We start from the raw sequence: 16,155 nt of genomic DNA on the forward strand, positions 1-16,155 counted from the left end.
TTTTCAGGACCTAATTTTTTTAGATAGGACTCCTCTTAGTAGGTTTAAAAGAAAAAGATGGCCACTTGCCCACAGAGAAGGCAAATATCTGTTGAACAACTCCATGAATGCTCCTCGTTGGAACAGAAAGCAAAAGCAGCCTTTTGATTGCAAGAGTCCTAAAGAAGTCCAGTGAATGCTCTCGCCCCAGAGGCCTGGGACTGCGGTGCTGAGTTGCAGAGAGAAAGGCCCTGTTGTCTTTGAGATCTAAGACGTGGTGTATGTGCTTCACGGAAGGGAAGGGCCAGCGACCCTGGGGTCTTTGCCAGGACCTTGAGCAAGCTGAATGTTGAAAGATGGGGAGGAAAAGCAAGAAGGAGGCGGCTTCTCTAGTGCAGAGGGAGAAGATCATAAAACAGCCTTCCAAAAGTGCAGGCTGGTGACGCTTCTTTGAAACAGGCCGTGACTACAGCATCTTGCTACTGCCTGCCAGATCCGCAAAATAGCCTCACAAAGCCAACGGGGGCCAGAGAGATAGTACAATGATTAGGGCAACTTGGTGGTTGTGCCCTAACCATTAAACTATCTCAGCCACTTGGTGGCTGACCTGGATTCGTTCCCTGACACCACATGGGGTCCTCGAGACACCACCAGGAGTGATCCCTGAGTACAGACTCAAGAGCAGGCTTTGAGTATAGTGAGGGATGGCTCCAAACACAGAAGTAAAATAAAGGCCATGAAATGTCTAAACAAACCCTTAGACAAGATTAGGCATAGAAGAAAAATTTAAATAGAGGAAGAAACTCCCATCATAAAAGTTGAAATGTGCATTACGGTAGTAATAAGTATATCCATAATGCCCGAAAAGGAGGTTTGGGGCAGTGAAGTTAGCGAACAACACTGAATTTCTTTGTCTGTCTCTCCATGTGTGCGTCTGTTCGTCTTGCAGAAAGAGGGGAGAAGAGTACAAAATGTCCTTCTTGGTTTTCAGTTTTGTTTTGGGGCTGCACCCAGCTGTGATCAGGGATGTTTCCTTACTCTGAACTCAGGGAACCATATGTGGAGCTGGGGATTAAACTGGGATCGGCTATATATGAGGTAACCACCTTAACCTTGTTCTCTGTGGCCCCCCAAATTTCCTTCTTTGAAATGGTGAAGCAGAACTCCCATTCTGGTCCTGAGGGTCTGGGGGAATTTTTTTTTTTTTTTTGCTTTTTGGGTCACACCGGCAATACACAGGGGTTACTCCTGGCTCTGCAATCAGGAATTGCTCCTGGAGGTGCTCAGGGGACCATATGGGATGCTGGGAATCGAACCCGGATTGGCTGTGTGCAAGGCAAACCCCCTACCCGCTGTGCTATCACTCCAGCCCATGGGGGAGATTCTTTTAGGCAGAGAATCCCAAAGTTATTCGGCCCATTTCTGGTCCCCAGCTTCCTCCCCCTACACACCCTGCTATTTATTCAACATCAACACAAATTCACATCACTCAGCATCCCCCAAAAACCTACCTTCTTGAGAAAACAGACAAACAGGAAGCACCCACTTGTACCTGAGGTTGCTACTACCCCCATCTCCCCCACCCCATGCTGTTGTAGCCCCCCAGATGAGGCCTGCCAGGACCACACCCTGGGTTGGCTGTTACCTTGGGCTTGTAGGCATTCAGCATGGACATCTCCACATTCTGGCCCCTGACGTGCTTGGGCTGCCTCTGGACGGGTGGGGACGCTGATTTCTGGTTGTTGCGGCAGACACAGATGAAGAAGAAAAGCAAAGCAATGGCCAGGGGGATGGCCACGCTGGGTACCAGGATGTACAGGATCTCCATCTTATTCTTCTCCTTGGAGTCCTTTGAATCTGAGTGTGGAATGGGAAAAGGCCAACGTGAGACCAGTGCCACTGGTGTGCATCACCTGTCACTGCAGAGGGGCAAGAGGACAACATTTCCTTGTTGGATTTCCCTTTTGTTTTGCCAGCAGTGCTCAGAGGGGAATTCCTTACCCTGGGCTAAGAGGACCATATGTGGCGCTGGGGATCAAACTGGAATCACCATGGACCACCTTACCCTTGGCCTTTCTGGCTTCCGAAATGTCCTTCTTTGAAATGGTAAAGGCGGGTCATTTGCTTTACCATTTGGACAGATTTGACAAGCCCATCTGCACATCTTCTGAACACCCAACCCCACTTGGAAAGAGACAAAGGAATGTTTACTTATTACCATCTGTTTTTATCACACCTTCACCAGAATGTTTGGAAGGTGATGTTTGGAAGGTTCAGTGTGGAAGGATTGCAAAGGTACCCCAGAAAGCCTGTTGGTTTTGGTTTGGGTTGGTCCCCGAAGAAGGTTGGCCTCTTCTGGAGCAGACCTGTAGCTGTTCAACACCCTCGAAGTCAAACACCATTGTCAGTGGGCTATGTACCAGCATTCTTCAACATTTTATATCTGCAGCTCAGCACCTGCCCTGCATACAAGCAGTGATAAGGCAGGGTAGTAGACATGTGAATTTTGACCTTTTTATGTCTACAGACCAGTGCTGGTCCAGAGATCTGTGTTTGAAGACCACAGCTGTCTACACCGGATGTGAAGGGAAAGCAAATGGATATGAAGGGGAGGGTTCTTCTTCCCCTGGCAGCTGGTCCAGGTCCACCCACATATGGTGCTTCACAGTTCATGTTGGGACTGTGGCTGCTTCGAACCTTGGGAGTCGGGACTGCAATGCCCAGAATCCACCTCCACAGGGGCTGGGGGAATAGCACAGAGGGCTGGGCATTTGCCTGGCATAGAGCTGACCTGGGTTCAATCCCCAACACCCTGTGTGATCCTGAGATCCCTGGCAGGAGTGAGGTCCGAGCACAAAGCCAGTAACAATTCTCTAGTACCTCTGGGTGTGGCCCCCAAACAAAAATATATCGATGCGTAATCCACCACTGTAAAGAATGCTGGTGTCAGGGGTCTTAAAGTCACTGAGAATGCAGGGGCCCACAATCAAGGCTACTCAGCCCTGGCTAGCTGTGTGACCTTGAATGAGCTGCTCATTTCTGCTGCTTCTCCAAACCAAAGTGAAGTCTCTATTTTGGATGACATCTGTGACTCCCACGAGCACGGAATCACCGCCTAACAACACTGTGTGAAAACCTAAGAATGCCTCTTAAATGGCTTCATATGAGTGCCATATCTCAGGAATTACTGAGTGCTGATGCTTTGACGTGTATTTTGAAATCTTATACATTTGCTGGACCATTACTTGGGGAAAAATAAAAATACACACAGAACTATGATGCATACTTTTCTTTTAATCAGGTTTCGTGTGTCCACTAAAATGAAGTACTTCAGGCATACGTTATCAAGAATGAATTATTTGACTGGGGACACAAGAATTATGGGAGGGGGCTCACTACAGGGGTGACAGAATAAAATGCCCCCGATCACTGAAATCCAGGCAAGTTTGCTTTACAAAAACCCAGAGAGAGTGTAGGTTGCTGCAAAGCTCAAAGATTATTTACTCAAAAACATCGGCAGTGCATCCTTCACTCCTCCTCCCATTCACTCCTCCTCCCACTCAACTCGGGAGTCAATAAACTAAAGCTACTGTTGCCAAACACTTTCTGTGTGCTGGAAAGACCAAATTAAATGCAGCATAGCCTTTGCTAACTGGGAACTCATGCGTCATGAGGAAGACATAGGAAAGAGAAATCTGTGTTGCTGCAGATTCTACAGTGGCTGCTTGAAGAGGTGAGGAGACCCTGAGAATTCCTGGGACGCAGACTATCACATCACTTTTCTTCGCATTTGGCTTCACTGGAAAGTGATGAGTCGGTAATGAATCCCATCTCCTTCTAGCCACACAAACAGGCACAATGCAAGAAGCCAGAGAGGGTCATCCATGCCTGGGGAGGAGGAATGTGCTCCCTAGACTCCCCCCCAGGAAGGATTAGGTTATTGATCAAATAGTAAACCCAACTTATGATAGGAGTGGTCACATCTGTAATACAAGAATAGCTGGGAAAGAAGGTAGTTGGGACGGAGAAGGGACGACTCTGACAAAGATAGTTGGAAATGATCATTCTGGATAATAACTCCATGCTGAAATAGGTAAAGAAATGAACATAATAAGTTTGCAATACGGCTTTCATTATCTGTATTGTAAACCCCAAAAGGAGGGAGGTGGGAGGGAGGAAGAGAGAGAGAGAAAGAGAGAGACAGAGAGAAGAGAAGTTCTTGTTATAGAGACATAGAGACAGGCTGGGGTGGGGGGAGGGTGCTGGGAAGGAAACTGGGTCACTGGTGTCGGCAATGTACCTGGGGAGGGGGATGGGTGTTGGACCAGCATATGACTGAATCCCGACCATGAACAGCTGTGTAACTCTGTATCTCACAGTGATTCAATAATATTTTGTTTATTTATTTATTTATTTAAAGAATAGCTTTCATTGAAAACCATGCTCTAAACCAACTTCCTAGGGCAGGATGGTTGGGTTTCATGGAGGCAGGAGTGGGGGAGAGTGGGGCAGAGTGATGGTCTGCCTGAGGTGCTACTGTCCCTCATCCCACCTCCAGCCCTGACCCGGACCCTGGACTGTGAGGCTGTGCAGACAGCCTTGGTGCTGCTGGGGCAGCAGGGTCTGAGCGTGCAGCCTTGGGTGTGCTGGGGCACTGAGCCCGGTGAACCAGCATTCAAATGCTGCTCCATGGACGATGATTGACCATAGGTGTGAAAAGGATGGAGAATGAGACTTCACTGAGTCATCTCCCTGCCTACTCCCACACCCTCCAAATATGCTACTTACAAGTCCTCACTCCATTTAACAATTTTAGGCAGACCTACGGCCCAGGCAGCTTTGGAGGCCTCCATATCACTGTTGGGAATAGCGAAGTGTGGGTAACCATGTGGCTACATGGCTGTGGGTGGGTGGAAAGAAACAGGTGCGAAGATGATTCCCACAGGGCCCACCCCAGATCTAGATCCATACACACACACACACACACACACACACACACACACACACACACACACACATGCACTCACGCACGCACTTGCACTCAACCAGACGTATGCAGATATAACAGAATGAGGGAAGGAAGTGGACCTTTTAGAGTCAGAAACCTCTCTAGATTACCTTTTTTTGCTTTTTGGGTCACACCTGGTGATGCACAGGGGTTACTCCTGGCTCTGCACTCAGGAATTACTCCTGGTGGTGCTCAGGGGATCATATGGGATGCTGGGAATCCAACCCAGGTTGACTGTGTGCAAGGCAAATGCCTACCCGCTGTGCTATTGCTCCAGCCCCTCAAGATTACCTTTATCAAGGCCAGAGAGGCTTGTACAGGGTTAAGGTACTTGCCTTGCATGTGGCAAACTATGGTTGGATACCGGCACTGCACAGGCTTCCTTAACAACCACCGGAGTGACCCCTGAGCACAGAACTGAGAGGAGAACCCTGAGCACTGCAGGGTGTATGCCCTAAACCCCAAAATTGAAAAGAAGAAATGACTGCCTTCATGATTTTTCAGCCTTCAGTAGGGAAGTTCTCAGGGGTAAAATGGGAATGTTGAATCTGATTCCTAGATCTGTAAAGGATCAATGCAGCAACATGGGGCAGATCTACTCCCGTAATCGTTTCAATCCAGCACCAATGCTATTCACTTCCCTTTAAAACAGGAGGAACATCAGAGAGAAAAGGATAAAAGCCTGGGGCTGGAAATTCGAATTAGTCCAAACTGAGAAACAACCCCCATCACTATACTCTGTATTCTGGGGACTTGCCAGCCATGTCTTCAGCCATCTCCGGAGGTTCTCATGAGTTCTAGTGTTCATCAAAGAACCCGGCAGATCAACCACTGTCTTGCCATTGTCAGCTGCATGATTAGCATAAAACACATATGGATTCCTCACAGCCCTGGGAACAGGGTGTGTGGAGGATTGTGGGAGAATCTCATTCTTCTCGTCTTTTGAGAGACATCATTGGGAGGAAAATGGTTACAAAAGGAAGGTGGCTACTTTGGTATTTCTTTAACACACATCAGTTTGTGGGGACCCAGAATTTTATTTATTTTAGTTTTTAAAATTTTAGGGGCTAGAGTGATAGCACAGAGGGTCGGGCATTTGCTTTGCATACAGCCGACGCGGGTTCGATTCCCAGCATCCCATATGGTCCCCTGAGCACCGCCAGGAGTAATTCCTGAGTGCATGAGCCAGGAGTAACCCCTGTGCATCGTGGAGTGTGACCCAAAAAGAAAAAAATTAGGAACAAGAAGGGCTCTCACCTGTCTGGGAAACAAAGGACATTCAGTCTCCGTTTCTTCCCATCAGATAATTCACCCGGGAATGCCCCTGACTGTCAGGGGCAGAATGGGGCGAATCGATACTCTGGTGCATAGCAGGAGAACAAACTTCAAGAAGCTAAATCCTTTAAACACAGCCAAACTTGGCTCCTTCTGATTACACTGAGGATATGCAAATGCACACATGTTTCCTTGCCAAGTGAAATAATCAGGCAGAACAATGCATGGTCATGTGGCAGTGACAGAAAACAACCCTGTTCTATTGGAAATCTAGGCTAGCACACACTTATTTCCCCAGACAGCTCACTTGGCCACAAAAGGGGGAAAGGGGGCAGTGTCTGGTTTAAAAAAAAACCCACAAAACTTTAATATTGTAAAAACATTCCACAGAAAAACCCACTTGACTCATGGAAAATTAGGAAGCTGACATCTACCCAATCTTTTCCTAATGGCCTCACATTTTATTTCTTATTATTTTGTTTTTTGAGGGAGGTACACCTAGCAGAGCTTAGGGCTCTGTGCTCAGGGATCATTCCTGGTGGGGGTTGGGGGACCATAGGGGATGCCAGAGATCAAAGCCAGGTGGGCCACGTGCAAGGAAAATCCCTACCCACTGTACTATCTTTCTGGTGCTGCCTCACATTTTATTTATTATTTATTTATTATTGCTTTTTGGGTCACACCCAGCAATGCTTAGAGTTTACTCCTGGCTCTGCACTTGGGGGACCATATGGGATGCCGGGGATTGAACCTGGGTTGGCCGCGTGCAAGGTAAATGCCCTTCCCGCTGTACTACGCTCCAGTCCCCCCTTGCCTCACATTTTAAATTTCTCATTTCAACCCAGCATTTTGGTGCTGTGTCAATGATTGAGGCTTAGAAAGGATAATCTGCCAAAGTTAGAAAGGAGTAGTAGGCTGGATGGGAATACAAACCTATCTGCCTCCAATCCTTCTGCTTTGTATAGTATATTGCTAATGATTATTAAAACCCTATATGGAATTGTTGGGCTGGAGCGATAGCACAGTGGTAGGGCGTTTGCCTTGCACGCAGCCAACATGGCCGACTTGAGTTCGATTCCTCCGCCCCTCTCGGAGAGCCCGGCAAGCTACCGAGAGTATCTCGCCCGCACGGCAGAGCCTGGCAAGCTACCTGTGATGTATTCAATATGCCAAACACAATAACAGCAAAGTCTCCAATGGAGACGTTACTGGGCCCGCTCGAGCAAATCGATGAACAACGAGAGGAGGGTGACGATTCATGGAATTATTATTTATCATCTTCTTTAGAATTGCATAGCTCTTGCACAGGGTTGTGCAATGACAAAGAATCACATTAGGACAATGGATATTATATTCTTACTGTTCACTGTAAGGGGTAATGGACAACTTCAACGCATGACAAAGAAAATTAGCTGAAAATTAGGATTGTGAAGATTTTTAATCATTTGGAATAACTGTTTAAGATTTAGCTGCACATCTTAGTTACATCAACTTAAATACTTGGGATTTTTGAAAGCAGCAATTTAGTCTAGATCACATGATCGATTTCCTTTTAAAAATCAACAATTTGGGTATCACAGTTCACATCTGACATTCCTATTTTATTTTTACAATGACATTCAATCCTTTGATTAGTAATTAGATATAATGGAGAAAATACGCCATTCTTGTCCTGGGGCTTAAAGCAAGGTAAATATAATTTTACTTTTATGAAGTGAAACATCATCTGGGATATTAATTTGAGTTTCCACAAGAAAGCGTTTAGATCATAAATATGGCAAATATGGGAAGATTGCTTGCAGCACCTTATAATTCAAAGAAAATGGAGTCAAATTATATCCCAGTCTGAAAAAAAAAATTAAATCATGGAAAACAACTAAGTCTTATGCCATTTATTAGTTGAAAAGTATAAACGAAGTTGGTCTGTGGCAGAAAAGGGCTTATGCTAATGATCACCATGCCCTTTTCATGGGAACCAGAGGGAAATAATGTATTAAATAGGTCTCTGGTGGACATATTCTGTTCCGTCACTCAATTCTCTTGGTTTTATGATGAAAATAGTAAATAGATGAACTGCTGCCTTAGGTACTTTCAAACAAATGCTTTAAATGGCTCTGAAGGGGTCACACTCAGTAACTAAAATTGTTCTTACTAGAAAACGTTACCCACCAAAAGGGGTAGTAACAAATTTGTGAAAATTTAAAAAATAATTATTATCTGGGTGGGCTGGAGCGATTGCACAGCAGGTAGGGTGTTTGCCTTGCATGCGGCTGACATGGCCGACCCACACTCGATTCCTCTGCCCCTCTTGGAGAGTCCAGCAAGCTACTGAGAGTATCTCGCCCGCACGGCAAAGCCTGGCAAGTTACCCGTGACGTCTTCGATATGCCAAACACAGTAACAGGTCTCACAATGTTACTGGGCCCGCTCGAGCAAATCGATGAACAACAGGAGGATAGTGACAGTGACACTATCTGGACAATCTTCAGTAAAAAAAGCAAAAAGGATGAAGAGGAGTGAGAAAATATTCTTCCACAAGTGGGAGTGAAAAAACTGGCTGACCACTTGCCAAAAAATGGATGCAGACCTTTTTCTAACATCTGCATGCACAAAAGTCAAATCAAAATGGATTAAAGCCCTCGAGAGCAGACTTGAATCTGTAAGTTACACTGAGGAAAACATAAGCAGAATTCTCTGTGATACTGAAGCCAGAAGAATCTTTAAGGCTTGCGGGGAGGACAGGGCAGGGAAACACCATGACAGTGGTGAACTGAAGTCATCATTCCGGAGAATGAGGTGCTGGGAAGTAGTGACATGTTATGCATGAGAATATCAGTAGCAGTAATATAAAGCTCAGCGCCTAAAAAAAAAATGAATAAATGGTGCCTGCCATAGAAAAAGGATGGGACACAGGGAGGGAACCTGGGGACATTGGTGGAGGGAATTGAATGCCAGTGAAAAAAATTGGTGTTGAAACACTGTATGCCTGAAACTCAAAGACACATATCTTTGAAAACTATAGTGCCTCAATTAAAAAAAAAATTAACAACTGGAATCCAATATTCCTTCTGGAATCCAAACTTCCCCCAATGTTTCTTTAAATTCACAGGGCAAGGCCAGAGAGACAGTACAGAGGTGAAGGCACTTGCCTTGCACACAGCCAACCCAAGTTTGATCCCTGGCACCATATGGTCCCCCAGCACCACTGGGATCAGCCTCCAAACACAGACTTGGGAACAAGGCCCAGGTACCTACAGGTACAAATAAATAATTAAATTCCCAGGCCTCACTTTTCTCCTCTATAAAATTAAGTTAAGCTAATATTTTTATTTTTACTTATGACCAAAAAAAAAATGTGTCACAAACTTGCCACGTTTGCTAATCCCATGGCTCAGCAGAGTGAAGTAAAGTACCTTCACACTATTGTACATAAAATCCCAGAGCTCTTCATCTTGCAAAACAGAGACTGAACTTGGTGACCAACAGGTCCTCGTTCTCTCTCTCTTCCAGCCCCAGCACTTGCCACTCTATACTTCCTTCCTCTATGAATTTGACAGCTTTGGCTGTGCAGTCATAGAGAATGAGATGTTTGTTTTATGATTTGATGACTTTAGATGTGTGGGAATCCATCAATGAACACCTGGTTTGCTTCCTCCTTAACCCTAACCCTAACCCTCCTTAAGAGGAGGAAGCAAACCAGGTGTTCATTGATGGATTCAGAGAGAGAGAAGATGGGTACTTACCTGTTGTGGAATATTAGGCATCCTTTAAAAATGAGGAAATCCTGATTCAGGCCATAGCATAGACATACTTTCAGGACCTTATACTGAGTGAAATTAGATAGTTATTAAAGATCCATTCTCTGTGAGGTTGCAATGAACATGCCTGTGTAAAGATCTCTTTGCAATAAGACTTTTAGTTCTTTTGGCTATTGACTGAGTCTCAAAAGTGAGATTGCTGGCTCACATAAGTAATTCTCTTTTCATCTTTTTGAGGACTTTTCTGCTTTCTACTGCTCTGCCATTTTCCTTTCTCAGCAACTGTGCCTAATGGTTTGGATTTCTCTCCATCTTCACTAACACTTGCTATTGCTGTCTTTTTCCAAATAGTGGCCATCCTAATTAGGTGTGAGGTGACATCTTATTATGGTTTTGATCTGCATTTCTCTAACGACTTGTGTTATTGAGTGTTTCCTCATAAGCCTGTTGACCCTTTGTGTAAGTTATTTAAAGAAATGTCTATTGAAGTCTTTTTCATGCCTTTTAATCATGCTCGTCTTCAAGAAAAGTAAATTTCAATGGGTTGCATAAACCTATTTTATTTTGACAGAATTATTTTTGAGTGGAAGGCCAAGAACATTTAAACATGGATTAGGTGACCTATGATGTCTTGGGGATAAAAGATGAAGAACCAGGACTGGAGAAATCGTACAGTGGGGAAGGCACTTGCTTTGCATGTGGCTGACCTTGGGTTCAATCCTCTGTACTGCATATGGTCTCTGAGCCTTGCCAGGAATGATCCCTGAGTACAGAGCCAGGAGTAAACCCTGAGCACCGCACCATCTCCCCAAAAGATGAAAAGTCAGTTAACAGTTGTAAGATTTCATCCCTCTAGCAAAAAACCAAAACAACCAGCCAAACAATAACCTGAGGCTCGGAGAGGCCCCCATGTGAAATAGTTTATGTATGAGAATAAAAAGGGTTTATAAAAGTTCACCCTGGAAAGAACAAAATATCAGGAAAGACTAGAATAGATGACAAATATCTGCTGGCTGCAAATGTATACTTGACATGGATAGAATTAGACTATTTAGGGTCTCTTAGATGTAGAGGCAACATAGAGTAGGAAACTGTCAAGACTTTGTATTTTAAGGCTTACTTCTGATAGCTATGTAAAATATCCTAACTTCTGATCTTTGTGTACCTATTGAATATTGATGTGCTTACTAACTGTCCTTATTGTCTCTGTTGACCATGGCTCACCTGTAGGGAGCTTGGAGTGTTGGGGGAGGATATTGTATTGAACAAATAACTGGCCCATGAGACCACTCATGGCTGCCCAGGTGATCCTAAAGCTTGGACAGTCCATGTGTGTTTGTCTGTCTCCTTGGATGTTTGTTTGTCTCATTCTCTGTGTCCAATCCCCTGAAGAACAGGGATTGAAGGTGCCCATCGTATTGGCATTAGATAAATAGTATCATCAGATAGATCTGTCCACTAACTAAGAGTACATTCTAGCAGTATCTCTTAGTGAGTCACATCAAACTGTAGAGGTCTGATCTTGAAAGATGCTGCCTGTTCCACCTGACTGCTGAGTACTGGATGGCAACATGTTTATCAAACTTAAAGATGACCTGAATTTAAGAAACATACTCAAATGGACTATAGAAATAAAATTTCAGAGGATCAAGCAGAACTGACTTAAAACAATAGACCAAAAATAACACTTGATAATTTAGAATATTAGAACTTGCAGTCAGAGTTAAAATCTAGCTTAAGTTCATGAGGAAGTCAATCTACCAAATAAATTTTACTATAATCCAAGCCCACACAAGCGAAACACAACTAATGTGCTTTAGAGAAGACATGAGGTAAAGGAAGGAGGTGGTAACCACTGAGCTCAACAACAGCATGAAGCAATTCCTTCAGAATGAACACTCATCTGTGGCATTTACAGCCACAAAAATACCTTTTTTGGTCTCAATTCTGGTCTTGATCAAGGCCTAACAGTCTTCTTCCACCTGATCTAGATAAAGGACAACCTCCTTCCCCCACCCCAAGTCATGTTTTTAGTAGAGCTTTGAAAAGCAAGAAACATGTAGAGAAGAAGGTGGGTAAGGAAAGACAGGAGAGCTACAGGCTCTTTAGAGCAAAGAGCACATGACGGATCTGTCCACTGTTTTGAATTACAAATTGCATCAGAGGTTACAAACTGGATCAGGTGATAGGCAAGGATGCCCATCTATGGGTCCTGGTCTCTGATTTTATACCTTTGTTTTGGGGCCATACCTAGTGGTGCTCAAGAGGCCTATATAATAACAATGATGGTAGATGTGCTTCAAAAAGGCAAAGCATGTACTCAGCCCTATAACCATCTCCCTGGTCCAACAATGATGATCTGATAAACTGAGATGTTATACCTTAGTTATGCCCCCATTGAATTTTGAATTTTGACTCTCCCTTTCATTGCATTCTCTCTCTCTCTCTCTCTCTCTCTCTCTCTCTCTCTCTTTCTCTCTCTCTCTCTCTCTCTCTCTCTCTCCTCCAGGGATCAAAACTAGGGCCTCACACATGCAACACAAGTTCTCTACCATTAGCTACTACATCTTAGCTCCAACTTTATTTTATTTCAGGTGCTGGAAAACAAACGCAGGACTTCATACATGCTAGGTATGTGCTCTGCCACTGAGTTACATCCTTAGCCCCCAGACCTTAATTTTGACTATCTTATAAAGCAATGATCTAAAGTCAGCAATGAATATTTGCCCTGAGTGTCCTCAAAGCCCAGATTCAGTCTCATTGCTTTCCTCTCCAACTTTATCCTGAGGCTGACCCCTTTGCAGACTATCATGGACCCCTTCGCCCTCTGGTTTCCATGAGATTGAGCCATAGAAGCACTGGGAGGATGGGAGCCTCCAGGAAAGTGTAGGGATGACATGTTTGTTCCCTGGCTCCCTCGCTGCTGATTTGCAGAAACTTGGCTGTATCCACCTCCCCAAGTCCATAGCAGACTCTGGCAGCTCCTCTTCGCCCTCAGCTGTGCCCCACAGGGTGAGGGAACCAAACACACTCCCTTGGCACTGGAAGCCTGGGATGGTAACACTTCCCAGTCTTGCTAAACCAGCCCAGCACCATATTGCTTTCCCCAATTCTGCCAACACCTTTATAAATAGGCCCTTTATAAAATTCTCCTTCGTCTCTCCGTGTGCCTTTCATTTCCTGCCAGAACCTTGACTGATACAAAGCCAAGAGCAACAGGCATGGCAGTGGGATGTCAGAATTCGTCATCCGGGCTTTGGGTGACGAGGAGCACTTCCCGTCGCCATGGTGGTGGGTTCTGCAAGTCGAGAGTTGCTCAAGGCTCACTGCAGGAACATCTTCAATGCTGGGTATGTACCCTCACGCACACTGGGGGCAATAAAAACTTGGAGAGAAAAGTATTTTAGGATAAAAAAATCTTTATGGACCGTGACTTAGTTCTAAGTCAGGGGGTAACTATTGTTCTTTCCTGTGTCAGAAATCTACAAAGACTAGAGATTCAACTATGTCACAAAAAATCTTTGTAGCTTAAAAATAACCGTTCCAGAAAGCTTTACACAGTACCAAGCTGGGCTTGATTCCCTCCTCCTCTCCTCCTCCTCTTCTCCTCCTTGCCCTCCAATTCCGTGTAATGTTCAATTTGGGGGTTGAAGAAAAGGCTGAAAGACATATTGCCTTCCAACAGGTCGTCAATGAAACATGGCTGAAGGCTGCTGACAGAGTGAGTTAAAAACCGCAGCGTTCGCAATCTGGCAAACATCTGCCTTGTCCCGGACTGGGAAGCACCATGGTGCATAAAATAGCTTATGACAAAGCAGCACCAGGGCAGGCAAGTGGAAGGTTATGGGACAAGTCGGGGCTGTGCAGGCAGGGCACCGGGCACTGTGCCCTCCAGCACACGGGACTTGAAAGGAAACTCCAAAGCAGCCGATCAGGGATGTCCACTCCAGAGGGAGCCAACTGGGGCCTCCTTTTCTTAGCAGCGGGCATTCCTCAGTGAGGTGGGTTCCGGGGAGGTCATAAATAAGACCACTACTTGGAAACTGGGGGTTCCTGAAGAAGAAGAACAAGGTGGGATCTTCCCTGCAAGGAGAAACAACACGTGGCTCTGGATGGGAATGTGGTTCAGGGCACAGCATAGGAGGGAACTCAAAGGAGAGGCTGGAAGACTTGGCTCTTCAGAAGAGCCGAGACAGAAAGAAGTAGGGGCTGGTAATTTGCTGGGGGTTGGAGGAAAGAAAGAAGGCACAGTGTGTACTGGCAGGGAAGAGGGTAGAGAGCTGGGAGTGGGGTGCAGGAAGAACACACAGCATGGGAACAGAAGACAGTCGGAGGCGAGCAGCCCTTTGCGAAAGGAGCAGTTCAAGAAACTGGCCTTGGAACTGGCCCGGGGAAGGGTGCTGGGCACTTGGGGGGCAGGCATGGAGGCTGGAGAAAAGGGCTGACACAGGTGCTTCTTTTCCAATATCCTTTGACTTGGAAAAAGAGGCTTCAGGGGCTGGAGGTGAGAATAGAGTCAAGGAAGGTTTGCAGGCAGATCTCACGGGTGATGCCAGGTGGAGGGGATGGGGGGAGAGCTGGCACTTAACGGTGTAAAGGGCAAATGCCCAGGTGCTAGCAGGGAGCTGTGGAGTGAGGTGACCCTGGGTCTATTCTCTGTGGCTGGGGTCTCCGTTCCTGCAACTATGAAGCTATGATGGAGGAAATCAATGGGAACATCCCAAAGACCGAGAGTTCTCAGCATGGGGGGAAATAGGTTGATTCTTCGGCAAAGTTCTAGGAACAAAGAAACGTGTTCCTTAGACAGTGGTGGCAGTGGCAGGGCAGAGGATTGGCACTCCGTAGAGCTGGTTTGAATCTTGGCATTTGTGAGAACCATGGTGCAGCCTCTGAGTTCATAAAATGCTGCTGATGACTCTATTCCAAGGTCATCAGGATGTAAGTTTGTTCCATCCATTTTTCTGAGCAGCAGTAAAATCATTGGTCCCAATGCTCATGGGAAAAACTTAGCAGAGGGGCTACATTTTAGGAGATGACTCAAAAGGCTGAGGTACAGTTTTTGCAGGCGGGAGCTCTGGGTGCATCCTCCGACACTACTCTTGGTGCCCTGAGCACCATCAGGTATAACCTTCCCTCCAACCCCTCTGGGGAAAAAAAAAATAAAAACCTATAGAAAAAGAACTTAGCACAGTTTTTAGCACCTAGCTAGAATCCCCAAAATCCAAAGCAGGGACCAGCATGCAAGAATGTGAGAGAGCAGGATGGGGACAACAGGTCTTGGACAGCTGTGGACGGGTCAGGTCTGATTCTTTGCCTGTAAAATCCTCGGGGGCATGGTCTGATCTGGCTCACTCATAAAGTCCGCAGCTTCGCATAGAAGGGTCTCAGGGGTTGACCGAGTAAAGCACTCACCACTCCCAGTGTGAGATGCACGGGAGGTGAAAGGTGTGGAGGGTGAGACAGTCAGGGCACAGCCTCCCTCTGCCCATCTCAGATTCCCCCGGTGCTGCCAGACCCACCCGGGCCCGGCCGAGCCAGTTCCCAGAACTCAGAGCCAGCACACTTGGTCGTGTTTAATTTTATGTTCTGTTTCAGAGTGCAAATGCCCAGATAAAACAATCTGTGGCAGAAGGTTCTCTTTATTCTAGAAAGTACAACAAACGCTCACTTTCTGCATTTAATTAGGCCTAGACTTCCTTTACCCTGACTTAGTTGAAACGAAAACAAAAGTTATCAGTAGGAAAATGAGAAACCCCATGGAGAGTTTGAAATCTCTTTAAGTTTGACTTAACGAAAGAATGCAGGCACATTCCCACGAGACTCCATCCCGTTCGGGAGGGAGGAGGAGGAAAAGCTCATTTCAAATCTGTGCTATGGAGCTCACAACTCACTAAAGATGGAAAGTTATTCTTCGCCGCTCTCCTATCCATCTTTCAACCTACCTACCTACCACACACACACACACACACACACACACACACACACACACACACGTGCGCGCGCACGCGCACTCTCACACATGCACACACTCACACATATACTACTCACACATGCATGCACACACTCACACATATTCACATATGCACTCACACATACACACATGCACACACAGTGCACTCACACATACACACATGC

At 45.7% G+C, this 16,155-nt stretch overlaps 1 protein-coding gene across 1 annotated transcript in view; it reads right to left on the bottom strand.

The window, feature by feature from the left end:
* Positions 1-16,155, bottom strand: part of ROR1 (receptor tyrosine kinase like orphan receptor 1) — a 177,684-nt gene that overhangs the window by 19,408 nt on the left and 142,121 nt on the right. The window contains exon 8 of the mRNA XM_056122206.1: positions 1,625-1,836. Coding sequence (XP_055978181.1) covers positions 1,625-1,836 — 212 coding nt within the window. The remainder of the gene's footprint in view (positions 1-1,624; positions 1,837-16,155) is intronic.

The sequence above is a fragment of the Sorex fumeus genome, unplaced genomic scaffold (assembly GCF_029834395.1).
Source record: "Sorex fumeus unplaced genomic scaffold, SorFum_2.1 ptg000045l, whole genome shotgun sequence".
Classification (NCBI taxonomy): Eukaryota; Metazoa; Chordata; class Mammalia; order Eulipotyphla; family Soricidae; genus Sorex; species Sorex fumeus.